Source organism: Balaenoptera acutorostrata, chromosome 7 (assembly GCF_949987535.1).
Source record: "Balaenoptera acutorostrata chromosome 7, mBalAcu1.1, whole genome shotgun sequence".
NCBI lineage: Eukaryota > Metazoa > Chordata > Mammalia > Artiodactyla > Balaenopteridae > Balaenoptera > Balaenoptera acutorostrata.
Window position 1 is genome coordinate 6253761 of NC_080070.1, and position 26831 is coordinate 6280591.

Genomic DNA, 26831 nt, shown 5'->3' on the forward strand with positions numbered 1-26831 from the left:
AACGCTTCCTGTAGCCTCAGGCAAACAATCTTGGGGCCTCAGTCCACAACTGCGGAATCACGGGTGCCTCAGAGTTAGAGCAGACGCGTCCAGAGATCCCTCAAGCTGGCCAGGAAGCCCTACGGGGTCGGGGAGAGGGAGGGTGTGTGTGTGCAGCCGGGAGGAGGGTCTGTGCGGATGCGCGGAGGGCGGCCCCGTGGGCTCGGAGGAACAGTCTGGAAGAGTCTGGGTGTGGACGGGGGGCACCGGTAAGGAGCCGACGGAAGCGGCGCGTGTCAGTGGGGATGGAGGTCGGCAGGTGGCATCGTCCTGCCTGCTCCCTCCCGGCCGGGGGCTGGGGGCTCGGCCCTGCCCGTTAGGTGAAGGCGGCCGGGCAGGCGGGAGGGGCGGGCACGTACCGTGAAGATGTTGGAGCGCCGCTTGGACTGCTTGCGGATGGGTGTGGGGGTGGAGGAGGCAGCGATGGTCTCGATGCGCAGCTCCCGCTGGCTGATGCTGGGGGTGGAGGGGACTGAGGATGAGTAGTCGCTGAAAGCGCTGCTGCCGCCATTCGTGGCCTAAGGACAGAGAGGGCTGCTGAGGGCGGCTCCGGGAGGGGCGCAGGGCGGGCGGCAGGCGGGAGCTGGGAACCCTGCGGGGCGGAGACCTGGCCGGGGGCTCGTGGGGCAGCAGAGGGGCCACTAGCTCCTACAGGTGGTACCAAGGGGAAAGGCAGCACGGCCTGGAGGCCAGCAGGACCCGGTGGTCACCGCACTGGGCTGCCCCACTAGGGCCCCAGCAGGGGCCATTCGGGGTCAGCCAGGGAGCTGAATCGGAGGCAAAGGCTAGCAGGTTGGAGTCAGTGACAGAGGCCAGAAGAGAACAAACTGTGGAGTCTTGGCTGACAGGTGGGTGTGCCGCGAGGTGGCAGGTCACCCTGGATGAGCTCCCCAAGTCAGTGACAAAGAGCAAGGCTGCAGGAGGCCGGGGCGGGGGGCCTCAGAGTGCAGGGGGGGATGAGGTTTGCTCCTAGGCAGCGTGGGTGACAGAGCACAGGACACAGGAGGGCCGGGGCGGAGAGCAGAACAGCTAAGACCGCTCCAGAGGAAGCAGCAGGTGAGGGAGAGAGGCGGCAAAGGATCTCAGCAGAGAGACAGCAGGTGCTTGGCAGTGTCTACTCCAGGACTCGGGAAACACAGTTTGACAAGGCCACCCCCTAACGGCCCATCGGATGATCACTAAATAGAGGACGTGTCCTGCCCTGGCAGCCTCCTCGAATCCTAACCCGTACAAAGGGAGCAAAACACCTGAGCTGCTGCCCCTCGGCGGGCAGGGCCCCCGTGCACAGCTGATTCTGCAGCTGAGGCAGAGCCGCTCAGAGACAGTGAAAAAAGACCTTCCCTGCCTCCTTTCTTCCACGGGGGAGCGCTTACAGGGGAAGCCCTGACGCCTTCTAAAGCGCTAAAGGGAGGGCTCTCTGGAAAAGTCACCAGGCTGTCATCAGGACACTGGTGGGCCAGGGGGCCTCAGAAAGACAATGGCCCTTGGCAGAAGTAAAGGCGTGGCTGTCGGCTTGACCACTCAGCACGCACACCTGTGATGCGGCCCAGGGCTTTACGCCGAGCAGGGACTGAGCGGGGAGATGCAGCTACGGAAGTACTGGTCTGCCTGCCAAGGGCCAAAAAATAACCAGGCAGTAGGCCCAGGGAGTGGGTGGGTGTCCAAGTGGTAATACGGGAGGAACCCTGGCAGGACCCGGCTCAGAACACCCCCGCTACCCCACACGTCACAAATGCCACTGGCCCTTGTGGGTAAGTGCTGCCCTTCTAAACGCAAACACCGAGAGAAGAGCCAGCAGGGACGAGCTCAGCTTAGAGCCTCCTGAGCACGGCTGCACGGGAAGCGGGCACTGAGATAGCGCTAACGTGGCTGACCAGAGCAAATGCTTAGGCGGCCTCAGCTGCTGCAGCTGCGGGGCGAGAAGAGTGTCGAGCAGGGATGGGAACTAGCGGGAAGGCAGTCACCACGGGGTACAGAGGAGGCCAGGCCAGGCCAGTCGTGCAGGCTAAGGGAACTCGAGCCAGTGCTTTCAAACCATCCGCAAGGCGGCAGACCAGACGAGGTGGGGACAGGCAGGCAGACAGACAGGATGGCGAGGCAGGGCCGCGGCGGGCGGGGCGTGCGGTGGCAAGGGGGGGGAGGCTGGCCGCACCTGGTTGATATGCACAGCCGGGATGGAGGCGGCGGACACGGCCGAGTGGCTGGGAGAGTTGGGCAGTGACTTGCAGGGCCCGATGGCCAGCTGCTGCTTCTTCCGCAAGGCCACTACCTTCTGGGCCACTGCAGGGGACAGCACAGTCAAAATTACCCGTCTGGGGAGGAGGGAGGAGCCCAGCTTAGAGCTGCCCCCCCGCCCCTGCCCCCCTGACCCCGCTCTGCGGGAGCATCCCCAGCGCCGAGTTACCGTCCTGGAAGACGCGCTCCACGTTGAGCCCGTAGGTGGCGCACGTCTCGTAGTAGGTGCAGCGCTTCAAGTCTGTGGACAGCTTGCGGGCCCTGCTGTCATCGATGACCCGCGGGTTCGCGGCACTGATGGCGTCTGTTGGAGACGGGAGAGTGGGGACTGACTCAGCCTGCTGAGAAGCTGAGGCTGCTGGCCGGTGGGCCGTTCGGTCAGAGGGTGGGTGGGCAAAGAGCCCGGGCAGCGGATGACACGGAGCACGAGAATACGGGTGTCTGGGCCTCGTTCCAGCTCTGCCACCAACTCACTGGGTGGAAACGAGCTGGCCACTCTGTTTATTCATCTCAAAATGTGGACATGACCACCACACGGATGGCAGGATCTTAACTGGGGAAGGCCCAGCGCATACGGGGCAAAGAGGAGGCGCCCTCTCTAGGGCGACACGAAAGGGCTGGTCCAGCGCCAGGAGGGCAGGGGATCCAGGCTTTCTCGTACCTGCCACCTGGGGGCCCAGAGCCCCCGCGTCACCCCTGCTGGCCCGCTCACCCTGCGTGCCCACCAGCACCATGGGCACCTCGCTGGCGTTGCGGAAGCTGCAGAGCCGCAGGAAGTAGTTGTACACCGTCTGGAAGCTGATTTCATCCTCCAGGCTGAACACAAACACCACGGCGTCCACCCAGGCAGCAAACTAGGGGGGACCGAGCACAATTACCACCCTCACTTGGGCACGGGCGAACGGCGTACCCCTCTCCCCACACGCAACCTTGCCCAGTCCCAAGTGGGAACCTCGAGAAAGGGGCACCACAGGCCAGGGCTGGGGACAGGAGCATCACCTGGAGCTCGGGGGGACCTCCTTCATCTCGGATCAGCAGCAGGTAACTCTGGCCATCCACCACAATCTCCTTCTTAAACCGACCCCCTAGGACAGAGTTCACGGTCAGGCCCAAAACCAGAAGAGCGAGCCCACGGGGGCCAAACAGAAGAAATCCACAGCTTCCAACAGAGAAGACGGGAGCACTGAGAAAGACAAGGGGCTGGAGCCCCCCTGCACAGACAACGGGAAGGAGGGACGGCAGCCATTAAGGCCGGCCCATAACGCTCACCTTCTGGGGACTCCTCCTGAACATAGGTCCCCGTCAGATAGCGGTGCACCAGGGCCGACTTCCCACTAGACAGGTTCCCCACAATGCCCTGTGGGACAGGAAGGCGGGAGAGCAGCGGTCAGAGAGCAGGACGGAGGACGTGGGGCAGGAAAGGGTAATACATCAGGAAGGAGAGGGGCCGGTGCTGAGGATGGGCGAGCAAAGAGAAACAGGGAGGAGAGGGGTGACGGGAGAGACCAAGCCTAGAGACGGAGGGGACCGGAAGCAGGGGAAGCAACGCCGGCCCACCACTCCAGCCCGCACCTCCAGCCCCTGGGCTGCCTGGGCCTCCCATGGGCCTCACTCACCACTTTAAGCTCCGGCACCGAACGGCTCAGGGTCCACTCCTGGCTGTTCACAAAGGAGTCTGCGGGAGAGAAGGCCGCCTGTCAGGACTGGGATGGGACACACACCTTTGCTATCCACCACCTGCTGCCTCTGACGCTGCCCCTTCGCAGGCCAAGGCCAGAAAACAGCACTCACGCCCTCGTTTCCTGGGAAGCAGCAGAAACGTTCTGCGCGGGCGGAACGGAGCGATGCCAGCCCTCACTTCCCCTGGCCTGGACCTGATCCCTCCTCTTACTGCTCCAGCGAGGTGAGTAGTTACTACCTCGAGCCACACCCGGCCTGGTGCCCCCCACCTGGTGAGAGGCCTCCAGTGGGTCTCAGCCAGACCCAAGCTGGGCCGCAGGGCTGCAGCCTGTGCTGCAAGTAGGAACAGCGCACCCTTGCAGGGTGCGGCCGCCTACCGCGTTCCTGGAGGCTGAAGAGGAAGGAGCCCTTACCTGGCCCTGTTCTGTGAGGGGCAGGTCCAATGGGGAGCGGCCCTCGTCCCCAGGCTCCTCCTGGGCAGGAGGCCACCAGCCTCTCTGTCCCAGAGACCCGCCTCCGGGGCTCCTCCTCTCCAGTCCATCCTCAGCTCCTGCCGGGCTCCAGCCACCCAGAGCCCCCCTCTCCTTTATCCTCTAGGCTGTAATGGACATCCTGTGGTCAGCTCCGGGCAGCTTGGGCCTGGGCCAGCCTCTCTGGCTGGGCTTGCTCCCCCTCCCCAGTTTGTCTCAAACAGTGCTTATGATATCGGGTCCACAAGCATTCCCCAAACTCATCTGCATAGGCAGCTAGAGGTGAGGGCGTCGGGTCCACAAGCATTCCCCAAACTCATCTGCACAGGCAGCTAGAGGTGAGGGCGTCAGGTCCACAAGCATTCCCCAAACTCATCTGCATAGGCAGCTAGAGGTGAGGGATCGAGCCTGGCCTGGGAGCTAGAAATGCTGCTGTTCTAGGTCCCACCCAGAGCCCGCTGGCTCCGAGTGAGTCTCCATCTCTCCCCTCCCGGGCCCCAACTCCCCAGGCACCCAAAGTGAGAAGGGGCCCTTCCGAGCCGCTCTCATTCCACCACGCTAGGGCCACGGGCGGGAGGCCCTGCCTGGACCCACCTGGAAGGCCGCCTCTCTGCCACAGACACCTTCTCCAGACCCACCAGCGAGCCCAGAGCCTTGCCTGCCCGGCGCTGATCCCACTCGGCCAGCCCGGCTAGCCCCCAGGCCCACACGGCACGCCCGCCTCTCCCAGGTAGGTTTCCGGTTTGTTTCACACCCGCCCTCAAACCCGGACTCCAACCAGGGAGGCCACGCAGGCCGGGGCTCTCCCCGCTTACCGCTTGGCGCGCCCAGGAGCCCAGGGGCCGCGGCCGCCCGGCGGCTCCACAGCGGCTCGGACGGCGCGGGCGCCGGCTCCCTCCGGCGGAAGCGGCTGGTGAGCAGCCTCCAGAGGCCGGTGGCAGTGCGGGGTCGGCCCGGCTCTGGCGCGGCCCTCGGGGCCTCGGCGCCCAGCAGCAGGTCGCGGCGGCTGGAGAAGGCACCCAGGGAGCTGGCGTCGCCGTCGCTGCGGGTGCGCGCCCGGGGCAGCAGCCCCGACTCGGCGCGCCGGATCTCCTGGCCGCGGCGCAGGCGGAAGCTGAAGCTCTTCCTCAGCGCCGACAGGCCGCGCCGGGGGCCTGGGGAGCTGCGCCCGCCGCCGCCGCCGCCGCGCAGCACCTGCCAGCGCTGGCTGCTCCACAGCGAGGCGCCCCGCAGGAAACCCGCGCTGCCCGCGCGGCCCAGCCCCGCGCCAGCGCCCTCGGCCTCGGCCGCCAGCTCCAGGCGGTTCACCTCCAGGAACGTCATGCTGGTGGGCCGCGGCACCTGGGCCCCCCGGGGGCGGCTGCGCCGGGCCGGCGCGGGGCTGGGCGACGGGCTGGGCGCGGCCGAGCCGGGGCTCCCCGAGGACGCGGGCCGGGGAGCCGGCGGGAGGCCGTCGGGGGGGCCGCGGCGGCCCAGACGCGGGCGCAGGAGGCCGAGCAGCAGGCCGCGGACGCCAGCGGCCGGTGGCCCCGGGCCGCCCGAGCACACGCTCCGCGGCCGCGCCGGCTGCTCGCGCACAGCGCACAGGGCAGAGGCGGCGCGGCCGGCCGGGGCGCCGTGCAGGTCCAGCGAGTCGCAGACGCTGAGGGCGCGGCGGCAGGCGGCGGGCCGCTCCCGGCTGCGGCTGTCCCCTGGCGGCCAGCCCCGCTCCATGCTCAGGGCCCGCGGGCGAGGGCCAGGCCCATGGTGAGGGGCGCGGGGCTGGGCCCGGGCCGGGGCCGCGGCCGAGGCGCACGGACCTCCGGCCTCTTGGCACCTGGTGTCGGCCGACCGAGTCCCTCAACGCCTCCACCTCGCAGCCGGCAAGCCCAGACCTGGCGAGGCCGGGGGCCAGCCCAGCACCGAGAGAGAGGTGGCAAGCCTGGCCTGGAACACCCAGGATCGGCGGCCGCAGGGAGCCAGCCTGCTGGGGCAGCCCCCGAGCCCTGAGAAAACAGGAAATTCCAGCCCAGGGCTCCTCCTCGGTTGGGGCAGGCAGGTGAGGAGGTGTCATTAAGAGCAGGCCAAATAAGTAACAGTCCTCGGCACACTACGCACTGAGTTCGGTTTTGGAGAGAAGCAGGCCATTGGCTCTTTCTCCAGGGAAGAACCAGAAGGTGACCCACCAGGGTGGGAGCCAGTAAAAGCCTAAATTATGAGTCAGGAGTTATGCCGACTTTGGGCCTCGGTCTCCTTATCTGCAAAGTAGGGAGCCTCTGCGAGGCAATCCTGATTTAGGTTGGGAAACTCGCAAATCCGAGTTGCTGGATGTTTCAGTCAGCTCTTCTGTTAATGACCGAGGCTGTCTTCTTCCTTGGAGATTATAAAATCATCTGTACTAGGTTAAGTGTTGTCCTGCCCAAGGGCAGCAGAAAATCGAAAGATAACCTCTGGACCTGGACCATACGGTTCTGGACGAGTGCCTCACTTCTGAGCCCCTGAAGTCTCCAGCCTCCACCCGCTGGCTGGTTCTCACCTCCTGTCCAGAGGCTGTGCAGAGGTGAAGCTTCACACTGCAGGACTGGTTGGAGCCTGACGCTTACTCTGAGCACGATGCCCTGTGAATTTCACGTGTGTCAGCTGCAGCAGACACTCATTAAATGCAGGGATCACTTCAGGACGGGGGCAGGGGGCAGGTAGTTGCTGTGCTGTGCTCTCCACTGCAGTTTAAACATCAGTCCTCTCCAAGGCGCTGGAGATGAGCCAGGTTACCATAATCCACAAGGACCCCAAGCAGATCAGGAGAAACCAGTTTAGGCAGTGGCAAGGAGGAGGGGGCTTGCATTTCCTTTAAAGACCTAATACTTCCAGGTTTCCTCCACCCCCAGTCCAACCCAACTCCCAACGTTCCTGTCCCTCTCAGCTTTAGAATTCCACGGTCCTGGTCAGAAGCAAAGTACAAGATAAAAGTGGCACATTCCTGAGGGGGCTGGGGTGGGGGAATGCCTGAGAAAGGCAGGGCCTCTCCATCCTAGGTGCTCCTGGGGAACCCAGAGCTGGAAACTCTCAAGTCCTGGGCTGGATCTCCCAGGCCTGGAGAGGCCCCAGGGCTGATTTCGTATTTTCCTGGGACTAGTTATTAACAATGAGGATGGCTTCTTCCTCTCCGGGATGCATACCCCCACATAATAGTCGGTCCTGCAGAAGAGCCTTTCCCAGGCTCCTTCAGGCGTGGAGATGGGAATGCAACCCAGGAATCCTGACTCACGTTCCCAAGTTTAAGTCTCGTACGCTGAACTTCCCTATCTTCGTATCTGTCTCTCTGTCCTCTCTCACACACGTTGGGGATTACCCCTCCTGAAGAGAATAAGGCTGCTCATTCCAAACCCTCCCCCCAAGCCAATGAAAATGCAAGCACAGGACAGCAGCTATCAGAGACAAGTGGGGACTGAGGGGGAACAGAGGACAAGGTGCCGAACAGGGGATGGGCTGCTTCAGAACCCAACTGGTTAGCCTCAGGGGGCGAGGAGCAGGCTGGGATAGGAGAGTAAAAGGCCCCCAGTTACACACACACACACACACACACACACACACACACACACTCTCCAGGACATGCAGCAGTGCCCAGTCCAGGAGGTGAACGAACATGCTACATTCTCAGAGGACACACTAGCTCCTGACTCCCCTTGTACCTGCAGAATCAGTCCAGGAGAAATGCTCAGACTGGGTCAATCCCAAACCTGGGACAGCTTCCTCTTCCTCATGGGGCTGCCTCCTTCCTATTCCTGCTTCCCAGAAACCTTTCCTGACTCAGGGAAACTAGACAGAGAAGGGCACCTGCCTGCACATAAATGTCCCAGGACATCAGCCAGTCAAAGACCCCAGAAAGGAGATCGGTGTAGGCACACACCTCTCTCCTTGTTGGTGTCATACACACACCCCCGCCCGGGTCAGGGACAAGGTCTCTGTGTTCCATCTGCAAGATTCTACTCCGGACACATGTGACAAACAGCTTACTACTGAACACAGCCCAAAGGAAACTAGGACAATCCTAAAAAGCATCAGGCTGGGGCCACGTAAACCATACAGAAATCCCATACAACTAGCCCTCGTGTCAGTTCTCTGACTCTTAAGGTCATCAGAAACACCAGGCTGAACCTGTCGCGTAGGGGTGAGACCCCACAGAAGCTTCTGGGGGAATTAAAGACGCACTCTCTCGCAATGCCTGCAGCGTGCATCCTGGGTGAGGATGGACACGCTTCCCTGGAGGCTGAGCGTGCAGGGGCTGAGCACCGAGCAACCCCTTCTGTTCTGAGCACAGGCAAATCAGAAGGAGAAGCGCCGACTCTAGAGCTGGGTGAGCTGGGCTGGCTGCTCGGACCTGAGAGAGGAGGGCGCCTGCGTGTGCAGCTGTGGCCTGGGGCAGCAGGGCTGCACCGGGGAACCCAGGGTGTCTAGGGAGAAAGAGAAAGACCCCTGCATAAAAAAGGCATGAGCTGTGAGGCACTGCACAGAAACGGTGCACTGGTGGGGGGAAAAGGAAGGGCGGCCTCTGGCCCAGGAATCCCACAGAGCCTTGTACCTAGTCTCCCTCAAATATTTGCTGGGTGATCCACTGATTAAGTGTCGAGGCTCGCCCAGCTGAGGCCACGCGGCCGCAGAGAGCCAGTGGAGGTCCTTCTCAGAGCCCAGGAGGGGCTGGCCTTCTGCTGAAAGCCAAAGGCTGCGGCTTCCTCCCGCGGCCAGAGTGGTCCCAAGAGCCACAGGGCCCTCCGACACCGGTCGGGATCTTCTTGCCCACAAGGTGGCAGCAACACATCTTCCTGCAGCCAGGTGGCCTCCAGCTGTGCGGCGAGGAAGGCGGTAAGGACCCCAGCAGTGGCCCGGGCGGGTTGGCCAAGCCCTTTGACCACTGAGCTGAGGGAGGCGACTGAGTGTCACACCCGGAGGATCGCAAGGCCCGCAGGTCTCTAGCAAGTTCTGTTCTCTCTGCAGGTCACCGGGTTGGGGATTAGGGAGTCCGCGGAGACCCTGGGCTGCCCCCCCAACGACCCGCCACTCACAGGGGCGGCCTGCAGGACCGGCCTCCTTACAAGTTTCAGGAGTTGTCCACAGCTGTCACAATATTCATCTAACACTCATCCCTCTCGGATATTTTTCTGGTGTGTTTAATGCTCCCCTGCTAGAACTCAGCCGGGCACGCAGGTGGTGGGCAATGATTCTGTGAATGAACGAGTGAATGAATGAATGAACGTACATCTTTGCTGAGCATGAACTGTGCGCCCCAGCTTTTGTTCCCCCTTGTGGGGAGGGAGGCAGGCTTTTGAGAGACGGTCCCTGGCTGGCACAGCCTGTTGAAATAAATCACAGCCGAGATCAGACTGCAAGTGGAGAGGTATAGTGGTGCGCTGGCAAAACACGTGCTCTGGAGTCGAGAGAAGTGGGTTCAAATCCAGCCTCTGGGGCTTCCCTGGTGGCGCAGTGGTTGAGAATCTGCCTGCCAATGCAGGGGACACGGGTTCAAGCCCTGGTCTGGGAAGATCCCACATGCCGCGGAGCAACTAGGCCCATGAGCCACAACTACTGAGCCTGCGCGTTTGGAGCCTGTGCTCCGCAACAAGAGAGGCCGCGATAGTGAGAGGCCCGCGCACCGCGATGAAGAGTGGCCCCCACTTGCCACTAGAGAGAGCCCTCGCACAGAAACGAAGACCCAACACAGCCATAAATAAATAAATAAATAATTTTTAAAAAAAAATTCAGCCTCTGGCACCTATTAGCTGTGTGCCCGTCAAGTCACCTGAACCTCACTGGGTCTCGGGGCTTGGTCTGTAAACTGGGCATAATCCCACCTTTCCAGCTGAAGTTGCTATGAAGACCAGTGGCGTGATTGTGGAGGGTACGGGACAGTGCCTGGCACGCAGCAGGTGATCTATAAAAGCAGCCATTACTACTGGGCAGGAGAGAGTCACACTGGACACAGGAATGACTTAGACCAGCGCCAGCTTTCTTCAAGTTGGAAATCTAGCTGGACGCCTCAGCAGTTCCACAGCAGCTCAAGCCTGTGGATTACCAGTCCCTCCATCTCTTCTTCTCCAAGAGACCGCAGAGGCGGACCTCAGAGATCCCCGAGGCCCTCTTGGATCACGTCTTTCTCTGAAAATCTGATGAAAGCGGTTATGGGCTGAACTGTGTTCCCCCCAAATTCATATTCTGGAGTCCTAACCCCCAGTACCTTAGAATGTGACCTTATTTGGAAACAGGGTGGCTGCAGATGTAATTAGCTAAGACGAGTTCACCCTGGAGGAGAGTGAGCCCTATTCCCATATGACTGGTGTCCTTATAAAAAGGGGAAATTTGGACACAGAGAGTCACGCACAGAGGGAAGATGATGTGAAGAGACATGGGGAGAAGACGGCCATCTACAAGCCAAGGAGAGATGCCTGGAACAGATCCTCCCTAGTGCTTTAAGAGGGACATAAAAAACACACAAAAGCTATAGATTCAAGGGGGCGGGCTCCTGGGGCCCAGCAGATGTGACTGCACAGAAAGGAGCCCCTTCCTGGACCCTCCCAGGGCTGCTCAGAGGAGCTGGGAATTCGGCCCCATCTCCCAAGGTCAGGCGTCAGAGGGCTCCCCTCCCCCCATGGAAAGCTGAGAGGATCAAAGCCCACCCTCTGTGGGGCAGTCATCCCAGCCTGGAAATGGCCCTTCCAGCGCCAAACTAGCTACTCGATAGCAATTTCTTCGTTTTTTCTTCCTGTCCACAGAGTTTGGGCGAGGCAGGCACCATCCCTCTGTACGCCCCCAACCCCCGGCCTCCTAACCTCATCCTAAAACCCCGAGGGGGACCCAGACAGACACACACAGCTCCCTGTTCAGACCAAGAAGCATCCGCGGCTGAGGACCACGCGTTACGCCTAGAAAAGTCTGCTGCCTTCCCACAGCTCTCCCCAAAGCAGAAGGGAACAGTGTGTGCACCCCGAATCCCTCATAATCCTCCAACGACCCTGAAGGTGGTGTGAGCTTCACTGCTGTGGGCGGAGGGAACTCTGGACTCAGAAGGTAAAACTGCACGCTCCCTCGAGGCACTTTGCCTTTTCATCCCAATTTTGACACGTGTCCTGCATTTCATGTCTTCTTAAAAAAAATTTTTTAATATAAATTTATTTATTATTTATTTTTGGCTGTGTTGGGTCTTCGTTGCTGCGCGCGGGCTTTCTCTAATTGCGGCGAGTGGGGGCTACTCTTCGTTGTGGTGCGCAGGCTTCTCACTGCGGTGGCTTCTCTTGTTGTGGAGCACAGGCTCTAGGTGCACGGGCTTCAGTAGTTGTGGCACGTGGGCTCAGTAGTTGTGGCTCACGGGCTCTAGAGCGCAGGCTCAGTAGTTGTGGTGCATGGGCTTAGTTGCTCCGCGGCATGTGGGATATTCCCGGACCAGGGCTCGAACCCATGTCCCCTGCATTGTCAGGCGGATTCTTAACCACTGCGCCACCAGGGAAGCCCTCATCCGTCTTTAAAGGTTGTTCTCTTCCTTCAAAACTGAGCAACGGTCCAGCCAAATCCCATGAGCTAAATATCTGCCTCTTCCAGTCCAACAGGCTTTGAAAATGCCTTCAGTCTGTGGATCTTCATTCCATATCAGCAGTATCAACAGGCTAATAAAGTTTGCTTTCATCTTTTTTACAGAAGTAAAATATTTTAATAAAGGGAAGACACAACACAGTATTCAAATAATTGCACCGTTTTTGCTCTAAGACGGTGGAGCTGTGCCCCCATCTGGGAACTCCAGTACAGATACACAAGTTCTGGGTCTCAGGGAAAGGGGGACTGAGGGTCAGTGTACACTGTTAAGAATAAAGACAGGTAGTTTGAGAGTCTAATGGACAAAAGTTTAAAAGCATCTAAATTCCAGGTGGGTGAAGGATGGATTGGGAGTTTGGGATTAGCAGATGCAAACTATTTATATAGAACAGATAAACAACAAGGTCCTACTGTATAGCACAGGGAACTATATTCAATATCCTGTGATAAACAATATTGTAAAAGGAGGGACTTCCCTGGCGGTCCAGTGGTTAAGACTCCGCGCTTCCACTGCAGGGGGCGTGGGTTGAATCCTTGGTCGGGGAACTAAGATCCCACATGCTGCTCAGTGCGGCCAACATAATAATAATAATGTAAAAGAATATGCAAAAGAATATATGTACATGTGTAACTGAATCACCTTGCTGTACACCAGAAACCAACACAACACTGTAAATCAACTATACTTCAATAAATTAAAGTTTCAAATAAATAAATAAAAGCATCTGATTTCCCATTATAAATTTTGAAAGCAGGGCCTACACTGAGGCCCAGGGCTCTGCCCCACTGCCAAGGCCAAGCCTGCCCATTGCCCCCAGCATCCAACACACATGCCCAGACCTCGGGAGGCCTCTGGACGGGCTCCCCATCAAAGGAAGCCACAGACCTCTCAGGCCAGACCCAGGTTGACAGCAGCAGGGCCTGGACGTGGAGGCCACCTCCCTCCCCCCGCCAGCCCAGCACGAGCTGTCAGTCAGCACTCAGCTCATGCCCGCTGCCACCACAAGCCCTCCCGGACCTCCCGGCCTCCTCTCACTGTCCCCACTTCACCTCGTGTCTTCTGTAGATGCTAATATCTAATCTGCTCTCACCTCATGGGGGCCTGAGCTCCCGGGCACAGAAAGGTCACAGATCCCTGCCCCTGTGGCTCAGAGCCAGACTCGGGCAGCCCTGGGGACGGCAGAGCCATTTTGGTGCCCTGTACACCCAAGGCAGCAGCCACAGGGGACAGCACTGGTCACCCGATAATAGTGGCCACTTACTGAACATGATAGGCTCTACTCTGAGCACTTCACACACACAAAACCATTTAACCCCTCTGAGAAAGGTACTGGTTTTCTTTTTTAAAGAAGTATTTATTTATTTATTGGCCACGCCTCGCGGCATGCGGGATCTTAGTTCCCCGACCAGGGATCACACCCATGCCCCCTGCAGTGGACGCTTGGAGTCCTAACCACTGGACTGCCAGAGAAGTCCTGAAAGGTACTGTTTTGTTTTTTTGTTTGTTTGGTTGGTTTTTTTCGGGCTGCGTTGGGTCTTCGTTGTTGCGCGTGGGCTTTCTCTAGTTGTGGCAAGCGGGGGCTACTCTTCTTTGCAGTGCGCAGGCTTCTCATTGCTGCGGAGCACAGGCTCTAGGCGCGCGGGCTTCAGTAGTTGTGGCACGTGGGCTCAGTAGTCGTGGCGCACGAGCTTAGTTGCTCCGCGGCATGTGGGATCTTCCCGGACCAGGGCTCGAACCCGTGTCCCCTGCATTGGCAGGCGGATTCTCAACCACTGCGCCACCAGGGAAGCCCGAAAGGTACTGTTAATCTCCCCATTTTACAGACGAGGACTCTGAGGCACAGGGGCCAAGTAACGTGCCTAAGGTGAGGGCTGGTAGGTGGCTGAAGCTGACCTTCCTACCTAGGCCACCTGTCTGGCCCCGAGCCCTGGGGCCTGCTGAGCCTGGTGAGATTTCTGCTGGCACACAAGTTCATCTTGCAGGCAGCCCTCACCCATCTTCCTTTCCTCCTGCCCTGGTACCCACATCGGGATGGCCCAGCCTTGCCCTTCCCAGCAAGGGAACCTCCTTCCCAAAAGACTCCCCAAGGTCCCTCCTCACCCACCTTCCAAACAAACTCCTGCCCCCAAATCCCACTCTCCCAGCCCTGGATCAGTACGAGGGGCTGACACAAGTTCACGAGCCACCCTTGCCAGGCATGTATGGCATTCACAAAGGAGAAGCCACCTCGACAGGCAAAAGGGGTGCTGTCTGGGGCTGATGGGCCCTCGGCACACCTCACGTTCACGCCATGTAGACAGAGCCCAGAGCGGCCAGCCCGGGCCTGAGGTCAGACCACCCTCCTGAAGTGAAGACGCTTCCCTGGGCGACTGCCATCTTCCTGAGCCCTTCAGGTACCCAGCAACATGTGACAGTTTATTTCCTACTGTGAGACACACCCTCCCCACCTCCCCCGGCAGGGGATCCACTGCCCAGCGCTGCCCGGGCCACACACAGGACTGGAGTGGGGCGGGGACAACCAGATGAGGCCCCTGGGGGCACAGGGCTACCCCACCCCCACCCCCCGTCCCATGCAGCCGTCCCATGCAGCCGGTTCAACTGCACACTTTTCCGCTCAACACCAGCAAGCATTCCCAGGCCCACCCGTCCTCCCGCATCACAGAGCGACTGGGAGTGGCGATCAGAGATTTGGCGCCTGGCAGTTGGGTTTCAGACTTTCCTCTTTTTTTTTTAATGTATAAAGGGTTTTATTTGGAATTCCCTGGTGGTCCAGTGGTTAGGACTCTGCTCTTTCACTGCCAAGGGTTTGATCCCTGGTCAGGGAACTAAGATCCCGCAAGCCACGTGGCACAGCCAGAAAAAAAAAAGGGGGGGTGCTTTTATTTGCAGGGGAGCAGGACTCGAGTTGAACAAGCCAAATGCCACGTCGTCGTCTGACTCCTTGGCCTCCTCCTCCTCCTTCTCGTCTTTCTGCAGATCCTGGGGCGGTGGAGACGGCCACAGCCCCGGCAGCGGGCGCGCCGGCCAGCATGCCGATACCCCGGGCAATGACGCCCTCGGTGTTCTTTCCGTTCAGCTCACAGATGACCTTGTTGAGCCGCTCATCGTCCGCCTCAGTGCCGCGCTGTCCAGGATCTTCTTTTTTTTTTTAAACAAGGTTTTTGTTTTGTTTTTTTTCTTTAATTTTTTATTTTATTTTATTTATTTATTTATGGCTGTGTTGGGTCTTCGTTTCTGTGCGAGGGCTTTCTCTAACTGCGGCAAGTGGGGGCCACTCTTCATCGCGTCGCGCGGGCCTCTCACCATCGCGGCCTCTCATGTCGCGGAGCACAGGCTCCAGACGCGCAGGCTCAGTAATTGTGGCTCACGGGCCCAGCCGCTCCGCGGCATGTGGGATCTTCCCAGACCAGGGCTCGAACCCGTGTCCCCTGCATTGGCAGGCAGATTCTCAACCACTGCGCCACCAGGGAAGCCCCGTCCAGGATCTTCTTGATGTCCTTGGCGCCGGGGGAGGTGCTGTCCCCGAGGGCGGCCGGCAGGTAGGAGGCGACGTAGCGCATCTCTGCGGTGGCGAGAGGCCTTGCACGGGCAACCTCAGAGGCACCAGGGACGCAGGCTTTCCTCTTAATTCTACTCTCATCTGTCTTCAGCCTGAGGACTCACCGCCCCACTGGCCCGTCAGCTCTCAGGCCTGGGCCCCCGGGCCACACCATCGCTGTGAAACAGCGTCAGGGAAGCCTGGTGACCGCGTGGGCACTCACGGGAGGCCACCCGAGAGGGAGCCCTGGAGGCCGCAGGGCCGACTGCAGCCTCCCCCAGGGCCCTTGGCTGCGAGATGAGAAGGGCGCAGAGGTCAAGGCCGTGTGCAGAGCTGCCGTGCTCTTCGAACTTACGCCACAGGCAGAGTCGACCAGGAGCCCCCGGCAGAACCCCTGCCCAGAGAGCAAGGGTCCCCGGTCCGTCAGCAACAGCTGGGCAGTGGGGACGACACGCAGGGCAGAGGTGGAGGGGTCCCTGCAAACCATCTTCACAAACGCCCATCTACAGCCTGCAGACCCCACGCGGGCGGGTCTCCTTCACCTCCCCTCCCGGCACCTTCACCTGTGCTCCTCTGTGCAACGGCCTCACTCAGCCCACCTCCTCCCCGAGGCCTCGGACCTCAGCCGCCAGCCCTCGCCCCAACCTCGCCGAGCCCTGCACAGCTTGGCCGGGCAGCCGGGGAAGCCCACCAGCCGCGGAGTCTGCGTGGAGCTACGGCCGAGCCGCAGGAGAAGCTGTGCTGGACCCTGGGAGAGGGGGAGGCAGGACACAGTTTGCAACAAGGTTCCTGGGTTTAAAGGATGGAGAGAGAAGATCGATAGATTCACTGCATAAAAATAAAGTCCTGAACGATTAAAAAAAAATTGTAAAAAAAAACACAAAAAAACCTAAGAGAAATATAACTAAAGGGAAATCAACACCTGGACAAAAATGTGACTATGCTGATGGGTTAATATCACTAACACATGCAAAGCGCACAGATGTCACTAAAAAAAAATAAAATAAAATCTTGACAAAGTAAAGAAAGTACAAACAGCCAATTCACGTGGAAATTCCTCGCTCTCACTTGGGACTCAAAGAAATAGAAATTAAAAATGAAGTTCCAGGGCTTCCCTGGTGGCGCAGTGGTTAAGAATCCGCCTGCCAACGCAGGGTACATGGGTTCGAGCCCTGGTCCAGGAAAATCCCACATGCCGCAGAGCAACTAAGCCTGTGCGCCAGAACGACTGAGCTTGCGCTCTAGAGCCTTCGAGCCACAACTACTGAAGCCTGTGCCCTCTAGAGCCCACGTGCCGCAACTACTGAGCCCGCATGCTGCAACTATTGAAGCCCGTGCGCCTAGAGCCCGTGCTCTGCAACAAGAGAAGCCACCGCAACGAGAAGCCCATGCACCGCAACAAAGAGTAGCCGCCGCTCGCCACAACTAGGAATGAAGACCCAATGCAGCCAAAAATAAATAAATAAAATAAAATAAAATAAATGAAGTTCCACTTCTCACCTACCAAAGCCTTAACATGACTTTTGTGTCCGTGAGGCCCAGTGCTGGCAAGCGTGCGTGGGCCCAACCCCCCTCCCCAGCAGCTCAGCCCTTTGCCCCTCGTACTAAATTAGCCACAGGGACTCCAACAGAGACCGTCCGACATGGACACAAAGGTTTAGGCCCAAAGAAGTCCAGCACTTCCAAAAAAGTGAAATCAACCAGAGTGTCCACCAATACGGAAACAAGGGAGTAAGCGACAGTGTCTCCAGATGGTGGGACATCATTCAGCCACTTAACATCTGCAGGGGCTTCCCTGGCCGTCCAGTGGTGAAGCCTTCACCTCCCACTGCAGGGGGCATGGGTTCCATCCCCGGTCGGGGAACCAAGATCCCACATGCTGCACAGCACAGCCATAAATGAACAAATAAATAAGTAAATAATAAAATAACATCTGTAGAGACTTTTTTACTCCGCACAGCAGCAACACTTGTGATCGTTTTTTTAAGAAAGCAAGATACAAAATTGTGCATAACATGGACTCAGGTAAAAAACGCAGGGAAAAAGGAACATATCAAAATGAGGACAGAGGCCAACTGTGGCGGTTAGGACCTGCAGTGATTTTTTTCTGCCTCTTTCTATTTTTCTGCAAAATGTACATTTCACCCTGTTTCCTAAAATGTTTGTAGAGAATATACTACAAAGAAAACAGAAGAAACAGAAGTGTTTCACCTAGGGATGAGGGCTGGGTGAGGGAAGAAATGGCTCGCCAGAAAAACGCGTGGGTTTGTGCTCTCCCGGCTGAACCCTCGGCCCCCAAAGGCCCCCGAGCCTCCACACCTGCAGCGGCTCTGGGTCACCACACAGCCTGACTGGGGCTCACGAAAGCTTTCCAACTCCAGCTCTGCATGGGACACAAAAGAAGAAAGCGGGCTGGGACTAGTCTAATAAACGTGCACTTTGCCCTTCTTTTTAGAATTATATTTTACAGTATAAAAGCACATTCACAACACGCTGGGAAAGCTGCTCTTGATCCTCTGCCCCCTTTCCTTTCCTTCACATGGAAGCTTCTAGAATGAGTGTCCCCTCCCGTCCCCAGAGCCCCAATGCTAGGACTTGGAATTAGCATTTCACCACAATGCCCGGCCTAGGAGCAAGGAGCAGCTGCTTACACAATACGCTGGCAGGCGTCCCCAGTCCCTGGGTACGGGCCTCACCCATCCATCACCCAGCCGTTCCCCTACTGAGGGCCATTCCGGTTGCTTCCTTTTTTTTTCTTTAAACCTCTACAAGCAAGGCTGTAATCAACACCTGTGTACCTATGTGTTTTCTTTCTTTCTTTTCTTATTTTTATAAATTTATTTATTTATTTTTGGCTGCGTTGGGTCTTCGTTGCTATGCGCGGGGTTCTCATTGTGGTGGCTTCTCTTGTTGCGGAGCACGGGCTCTAGGGGTGCAGGCTTCAGTAGTTGTGGCTCTCGGACTCTAGAGCGCAAGCTCAGTAGTTGTGGCGCATGGGCTTAGTTGCTCCGCGGCATGTGGGATCTTCCTAGACCAGGGCTCGAACCCACGTCCCCTGCATTGGCAGGCGGATTCTTAACCACTGCGCCACCAGGGAAGTCCCACCTATGTGTTTTCTTTCCACAGGTTACATGCCCCAAAGTAGAAAAGTTGGGTTCAAAGAAAAATATGAATTTTTCATGTTCATGGATAATGCCTGATTACTTTTCCAAACAGGAGGCAGCAATTCACTGCCCCCCCCATTCCCCCACCAGCAACATATGAGAACGCCCACTGTGCCACTCTCACCAGCATCAAGAGTCATCAGCTCACTTTCTGCTACTGAACGAGGAACCCAGTACCTTGCTCTTCAGATCTGTGTTTCCCTGATGACTGTGAGGCTAAGCATCTTTTCATGGTCATCAACAATTTCCATTTCCTCTTCTCTGAATTGTCTGCCTGGTCCTATTCTTTGTCCACCTGTCTTTGGGTTTTTTTGTTTTGTTTTGTTTTTTGGCTGTACCAGGTCTTAGTTGCGGCACACGGACTTCTTAGTTGCAGCATGCTAACTCTTCGTTGCGGCATGCATGCGGGATCCAGTTCCCTGACCAGGGATCGAACCCGGGCCTTCTGCATCAGGAGCATGGAGTCTTACCCACTGGACCACCAGGGAAGTCCCTGTCTTTGGGGTTTAAAAAATCCTTTTCTTAACAATTTAGAGGAATTCTTGGTATAATAGGCATCTTAACCATTTATCTGGCATATGTACATGGCAAGCAAATTCTCCTACTCTGTTCTACAAAAGTGTAATTAAATCTGTTAATTTTGTAATTGATTATAACATCTGAACAACAAGAACCACAACAAAAATCCACAAGACAAGAGTGATACTAAAAAAAGGCAAAGGGGGCGGGGGCGGCCTTCTTGACGGAAGAGTACCAGCTAAGACTTGCGGAAGGAATGTCCAGAAGAGAAAATCACCACCTGGCAGCCCCAACAGAACAGATTCAGGCACGATCACTGAGGCACTGAAAACCACGGACTCAAAGTTGTGGGGAGCAGTTTACTTCCAAGGTGCAGAAGTCTCACCCGACGGATTACCGATGAATTACGAAGGGGGAGGCAATGGGCCTTCAGGATTAGGAGATCTGGTAATTACGTCCATACCACCACTAACAGCAGGGCCTGATGTGACACAATAGGAGGTATTCCTGTCAAAAGGGTTTAACCTGGATCTCATCAAGCCCCTGAGCTCCCTTCAGGTCATGGGCAGCAAGCGGGATACGGGCACAAGTTAAGTAACGCCAAGCAGCCAGAGCGCCCGAATCAGAGCGCAACCTTCTACAAGAAAACTGCCCCAGACTCTTCAACAGTCTGTGTGATAAACTGCTCAGAATGGCCATCATTAAAAAGTCTACAGGGCTTCCCTGGTGGCGCAGTGGTTAAGAATCCGCCTGCAGGGACTTCCCTGGTGGCACAGAGGTTAAGAATCTGCCTGCCAAGGCAGGGGACATGGGTTCGAGCCCCGGTCCGGGAAGATCCCACATGCCGCGGAGCAACTAAGCCCGCGAGCCACAACTACTGAGCCCATGTGCCACAACTACTGAGCCTGCTCACCTAGAGCCCGTGCTCTGCAATAAGAGAAGCCACCGCAATGAGAAGCCCACGCACCACAACGAAGAGTAGCCCCCGCTCTCCGCAACTAGAGAAAGCCCGTGCGCAGCAACAAAGACCCAACACAGCCAAAAATAAATAAATTATTAATTAATTAAAAAAAAAAAAAAAAAGAATCCGCCTGCCAATGCGGGGGATACGGGTTCGAGCCCTGGTCCGGGAGGATCCCACATGCTGCAGAGCAGCCCGTGCGCCACAACTACTGAGCCTGTGTGCCACAACCACTGAAGCCCACGTGCCTAGAGCCCGTGCTCCGCAACAAGAGAAGCCACTGCAATGAGAAGCTCGCGCACCGCAACGAAGAGTAGGCCCCGCTCACTGCAAGTAGAGAAAGCCCGCGCGCAGCAACAAAGACCCAACACAGCCAAAAATAAATAAATAAATAAATTTATGTTAAAAAAAAAAAGAAGTCTACAAATACTAAATGCTGGAGAGGGTGTGGAGAAAAGGGAACACTCTTAACACTGTTGGTGGGAATGTAAACTGATATAGCCACTATGGACAACAGTATGGAGGCTCCTCAAAAAACTAAAAATAGAGCCGCCATATGACCCAGCAATCCCACTCCTGCGCATATACCCAGACAAAACTATAATACGAAAAGACACATGCACCCCTATGCTCATAGCAGCACTATTCACAATAGCCAAGACATGGAAGCAACCTAAATGTCCATCGACAGATGAATGGATAGAGATGTGGTATATATATACAATGGGATACTACTCAGCCGTAAAAAAGAATGCTGGGGCGAAGTGAGAGTAGCAGTGACACATATACGCTACCAAATGTAAAATAGCTAGTGGGAAGCAGCTGCATTGCACAGGGAGATCAGCTTGGTGCTTTGCGATGACCTAGAGGGGTGGGATAGGGAGGGTGGGAGGAAGGCTCAAGAGGGAGGGGATATGGGTATATATGTATGCATATGGCTGATTCACTTCGTTGTACAACAGAAACTAACACAGCATTGTGAAGCAATTATACTCCAATAAAGATGTACTAAAAAAAAAAACAAGAGGGGCTTCCCTGGTGGTGCAGTGGTTAAAAATCTGCCTACCAATGCAGGGGACACTGGTTCGAGCCGTGGTCCAGGAAGATCCCACATGCTGTGGAGCAACTAAGCCCGTGCGCCACAGCTGCTGAGCCTACGCTCTAGAGCCCGTGAGCCACAACTGCTGAGCCCATGTGCCACAACTACTAGAGCCCGCGCGCCTAGAGTCCGTGCTCCGCAACAAGAGAAGCCACCGCAATGAGAAGCCTGCGCACCACAACGAAGAGTAGCCCCCGCTCACCACAAGTAGAGAAAGCCCGCATGCAGCAACGAAGACCCAATGCAGCCAAAAATAAATTAAATTAAATAAATAAATTTATTTAAAAAAAGAATAAAATAATACCATTGGCAGCAACATGGATAGACCTAGAGATTATCATACTAAGTGAAGTAAGTCAGAAGGAGAAAGACAAATACCATATGATATCACTTATATGTGAAATCTAAAACATGACACAAAGAAACTTATCTACGAAACAGAAACAGACTCAGACACAGAGAACAGACTTGTGATTGCCAAGGAGGTGTGGGTAGGGGAGGGAAGGATTGGGAGTTTGGGATTAGTAGATGCAAACCATTATATATAGGATGGATAAACAACTCCTATTGTAAAGCACAGGGAACTATATTCATTATCCTGTGATAAACCATAATGGAAAAGAATATGAAAAAGAATATATTTATATATAACTGAGTCACTTTGCTGCAGAGCAGAAATTAACACAACATTGTAAATAAACTATACTTCAATAAATTTTTTTTAAATATTAAAAAAAAGAGTCTGTGTGATGGGGAAAAGCATCACGATGGATCCTGTGCCGTCCTGATCCCATCCTGATGTGGAAAAACAAAGAGGTTATTATATAAAGCACGTGGGGGTTACTTGAGGACATTTGGTTATGGATGAGCTAGTCAACGATGGTTGAGAGTTCTCACTCATCTTTTTAGGTGTGACACTGGTATTACATTATGTAGAAGGACTGTCTGTTTGTAGGAAATGCTGCTGGAGTGCTTGGGGGGAAGCACCCACAACTACTGACCATCACCTCCACCAAAAAATGTGTGTGTGAGAAACAGAGGGAAAGCAAATGGGATAAATGTTAACTGTGAATCATTCAAGGTGGTCATTTTTCAAAATAAAACGCTTGGGGAAAAATCTGTCTTTCCCTCTATAAATTCTGGGTTTTCTGTCTGGCTTAAGAGGATACCTCTTATCCCAAGATTAGACAATATTCTTTTAACTTTCTTCTGTATTTTTAAGAGCTTTATCTTTTCCATGGTGCAGCAGCGCATGCCGGCTCAGAACACAGAATCTGAGAACGGACTCCCTGGGTCCAGGTCCTGCCTCTGCCATTGTGAGGCGAGCAACCTTGGGCAAATTCCTTTACATCTCTCTGCGTCAGTTTCCTCATCTACAAGATGGGGATGAGAACACCCCAGGAAAGTCTCAAGAATTACAAGCAAGCACAGAGGGCAGGGCCTGGCACATAAGGAGCACTAAGAGAAAGCTATTCTTTTGAGTTCTTTCTGAGATACCAGATCTATTGCAGCCACCCTTAGTTCAGAACCCTGCAGCTCCCTGGCACCTGAAGCAAGAGCTGTCAATCTTGCGATGTCTGCAGCACAAACGAAGTGCTGGAGTGTGGGGTGGCACATTTGAATAGTTTCAAAACACACTACGCCAGCAATTTTCATAATAAAATCACGACTCTGGTAAAACAGCGTCTCGCGGTGCCTATCAAAGCAGCCAGGCACGCCACAGGGCTCCCCCCACGTCCCTCCACGCTGGGTCACTGGGTAGAAACCCCATCGAGGCCCTGGCGTGTGGCGCGCTCTTTCGGAACTATGATTTTTCTTTGGTGCCAACTCAGCATCACCCAGCCCATCCTCTCCTGTTCGGAGCAAAGGGACACCCCACTCAGCCCACTCCCAGCGGGGCTGCACCAGGCAGCACGGGGACCTGTACCCCCACTTGCCGCAGAAATCAATGTTACCCTTGATCAAGTTCAGGGGGCACCCTGGAAGGAAAGGCAGTGGCAATGCCCAAGGCACCCAGTTCAGAATTCAGAAGGGCCTCCCCCTCCTCCCCCCACCCCACGGCTGCACACAGCTCCCTCCGCCTGGACCACCCAGCCCTCACTCTCCAGGACGGATTTTTCTTGCAGACAGAGGGGAAGGACTCTCTCCCGTGCCCCCGGGGACCCTGCCCCCTCAGTGGATCTGTGTTAAGCTGTTTGGACTTGGGTCAGGTTCTCCGTATCTATACCATTGGTGCCCCCAACCTGGACACAACTGACTTCCCTGGATCTGCACGGGGCCTGTTCCCCCTGCACCGACGGGGGAGACCCAGGTGGTGGCCGGTGGCCCTCCCTTGGCCTCACACCCACTGTCGCCAGGCGAGGGTCACACAGTTGGGGCAGAACGTGGCCGCCTCCTGGGGCCGCAACCCAGGTCAGCTTTCTCCCCGGGCAGGTCGCGGGGTTTAGGGCGACCAGTCAGAAGCACATGCCAGAAAGCAGGACACCTTGCTCTCGAGGACCTGGCAGCTCTGACCCCTGGAGGAAGAGGGCAGAGAACTCCACGCACCGCCCCTCCTCCTGGTCACCCCAGTGCCGGCGAGGCACAGGCTCGCAACCCGGACTCTGCGGGGAGGCACAGGCCTCAGAGAGAGAAGTTAGGCCCCTCCACAGACGGCCCCCTCCCCACCCTGCTCTGGGGGCTGCAAAGCTCCACCTCAGGGGCCTCACAGCCCACAGGCCCCCTGCCCTTGGCTGCTCGGGGCCAGCGGGCTGGGAGGGGGCCCCACGGGCAGCACAGTGGCCCTGGAGGGGACGGAGCAGTGTGATACAGGCGAGGGCTCCCTGAGCCACCTCCAGGCCCACCAGGGCCCCTGGGCTGGGTACAGAGCAGGGAGGGCCCTTGGTCACTGGTACCTGCCAGGCCGGTACTGGGCTGGGGGCCCGAGGCCCACCGGCCACCGGCTCAGTGTCCAGAAGGAAAGCAGCAGATGAGGCCAACACCAGCTTGGGGCCAGCGGGGGGAGAGCACCCACTGCTCCAGGCCCCACGAGGGACCAGGCCAGGGGAGACTAGGGGCTGGGGAGGGACACCCAACAGACCAGGGCCTCGAATGGGAAAGGTGGGCGATGGAGCTGGACAGAGGCAGGTTTAGATCCCAGCTCTTCTCGCAGGTAAAGGGCAGTGATGGCCCTGGAGGGGCTGCTGTGTGTTCAGGGCCCACTGAGAGAAGCGCGGCCCAAGGGCCACAGCCGGCAGGGGATGGGGGGTACCCAGGAAGGGAGGTGAGAGCCTGTTAACACAGTTTCAGGATGGCGTGTCCGCCCCCCAACTCCCCACCCCCCCCCTCCCCGGAGAGAGTGACAGCCTGGGAGAGAATGAGAGCTCTGCGGGGTGATAGCCTCTGTCTTCTCTGGGTTGGCTGGAGGGGCCTCAGGACATCCCATCCAAGATGTCAGTCACCAAGGGCCTGCTAAAGGCAGAGAGCTGCCCAGCCCAGCCCATTGGCAGGTTCCCTGCTGGCTCCCCGGGCAAAGGTTAACAAGAGGGGGTTGGTGAATGCAGTACAGCAAGATGCTCCTTCCTGGGTGGCCCCACGAGCATCTCAGCTCCAAGCAGAGGGGGGAGGGGGAAGGTCTCCCTATTTCAGGGCCCGGAAGTGGACTGAGAGACAGAGCAAGGAAGCCAACCCAGGCTGCTGGCTGAGAGGGGCCTCATCCTGTGCCACTGTTTTCAGAGAGCACGTGTACATTTACAAACTTTCCGCTATTATATACACGTTACTCAGCATAAAGACAAAACACAAAGCAAAAAAAAAAAAAAAAAGCTTACAAAAACAGCTCCTGCCTAAGACACCAGGATGGGGTGTGACTTTGCTGGTGACACATCCTGGCACAACTGCTGTGGGTCATGGCTGAGGGGGACGTGGCCAGGATCACCCAGCCCGCCTCTCCTGTGAGCTGGAAGGAGACTAACATGGTGAAGGGAAAAGGCCTGGGGCCTCAGCCGCCCTGCTGCTCAACAGTGACCTTGAATCCCTGGTAGGTGGCTTCCACCCTCTCTGGTCCGCAGAGCGAGGGCTGGGCTCACAGTCTGCGCGGCTGGCCGGCCTACGTAATCGGCACCCTATTCCCTAGTGGTGAGCACTTCACAATCCAGCACTTTAGTCCGTCACGCGTGCAGAGGATACGCAGAGGGCGGCCAGTCCCCGGACCGCGCTGTTCACACGAGCTCGGCCCAGCAACAGGCTCGCCGGCTGGCATGTCCCCTCCCGGTCAGGCCCCCCGGCCCTTGCCCCCCAGCAGATGGAAGAGCCTTTCCCTGCCACCTCCCTTCCCCTCACCCTAATTCAGGACTAGCCTCGGGCTGTGATGCAGAGGGGGCGGGCGGGGACGTAAGTAGGGCACAGTGGCAGCCACGTGGGATGAAACCGCCAAACCCAAGTGACGCGAGCCACGCTGGGGCCCGTGGGCGACCCATTCTCAACCAAGACGCTGACCAAGAGGAGCCTGGACGTGATCCCCCCAACAGACACGCGCCCTCTCCTCCAGCTTCTTGCAAAAGAGCGGGGTCTGGGCTCACTCGCCACCTTCCGCCTTGCGCAAAACTGTGTGAATCTCGGTTCCAAAACTTGAGAACCCCTGGACGGGAACACGTTTCGGGGCCGAGCCCCCTCAACAGTAGTTGTGCTTCCGGGTTTTAAGAAAATCCAAGGCGACAAAAAACTACTGTGACTTCAGTAACACTTCTAAATAGATTTATCTGCTACCCATCACCACGGCCTGAGCAGGTACTCAGGAGTGTTTGTTGGATGACTGCATGAAAACGGCAGGATATACATGAAAGTCACGTTACTTAAAAAATTTTAATACGATACTTTAGAAAGATGAATCCAAAAGGATATACTTCTGTATTCAATTTTTCCAACAAATAGGAATTCTTTTGTTACCTTATAGGCTAAAGAGCTGTTCTTCCAATACCAGAACACTGGCCATGCATGGCTCCTGAGCACTTGAAATGTGGCCAGTCCCAATGGAGAGGCACTGAGCGGATGAAACAAAGTTTGAAGACTTAGTTGAAAAAAGAATGTAAGATGTCTCATTAAAAATTGTTATAGGGGCTTCCCTGGTGGCGCAGTGGTTGAGAATCTGCCTGCCATTGCAGGGGACACGGGTTCGAGCCCTGGTCTGGGAAGATCCCACATGCCACGGAGCAACTAGGCCCGTGAGCCACAACTACTGAGCCTGCGCGTCTGGAGCCCGTGCTCCGCAACAAGAGAGGCCGCGATAGTGAGAGGCCCGCGCACCGCGATGAAGAGTGGCCCCCGCTTGCCGCAACTAGAGAAAGCCCTAGCACAGAAACGAAGACCCAACACAGCCAAAATTAAATTAATTAATTTTAAAAAATTGTTATATTAATTAATTAATTTATTTACTTATTTTATTTATTTTTATTTTTGGCTGTGTTGGGTCTTCGTTGCTGCGCGCAGGCTTTCTCTAGTTGCAGTGAGCGGCGGCTACTCTTCACTTGCGGTGCGCGGGCTTCTCATTGCGGCGGCTTCTCCTGTTGCGGAGCATGGGCTCTAGGC

General features: G+C 56.7%; 1 protein-coding gene and 1 pseudogene across 7 annotated transcripts in view; both read right to left on the reverse strand.

Annotated features, from left to right (window-relative positions):
* The window catches only part of AGAP3 (ArfGAP with GTPase domain, ankyrin repeat and PH domain 3), a 60345-nt gene that overhangs the window by 23608 nt on the left and 9906 nt on the right, over positions 1 to 26831 (reverse strand). For 4 of the 7 annotated variants that reach the window (XM_057550549.1, XM_057550551.1, XM_057550552.1 and 1 more), the window contains exons 2-8: positions 3891 to 3949; positions 3544 to 3631; positions 3274 to 3359; positions 2987 to 3128; positions 2444 to 2578; positions 2192 to 2319; positions 399 to 557 (exon numbers count right to left, since the gene is read on the reverse strand). In XM_057550549.1, the coding sequence (XP_057406532.1) occupies positions 399 to 557; positions 2192 to 2319; positions 2444 to 2578; positions 2987 to 3128; positions 3274 to 3359; positions 3544 to 3631; positions 3891 to 3949 (797 nt within the window). Of the gene's footprint in view, positions 1 to 398; positions 558 to 2191; positions 2320 to 2443; positions 2579 to 2986; positions 3129 to 3273; positions 3360 to 3543; positions 3632 to 3890; positions 3950 to 5239; positions 6153 to 26831 lie in introns of those variants that run through there. The other 3 variants (XM_057550550.1, XM_057550554.1, XM_057550555.1) reach the window with 2 other exon arrangements.
* Positions 8751 to 15545, reverse strand: LOC130708584 (60S acidic ribosomal protein P2-like; annotated as a pseudogene).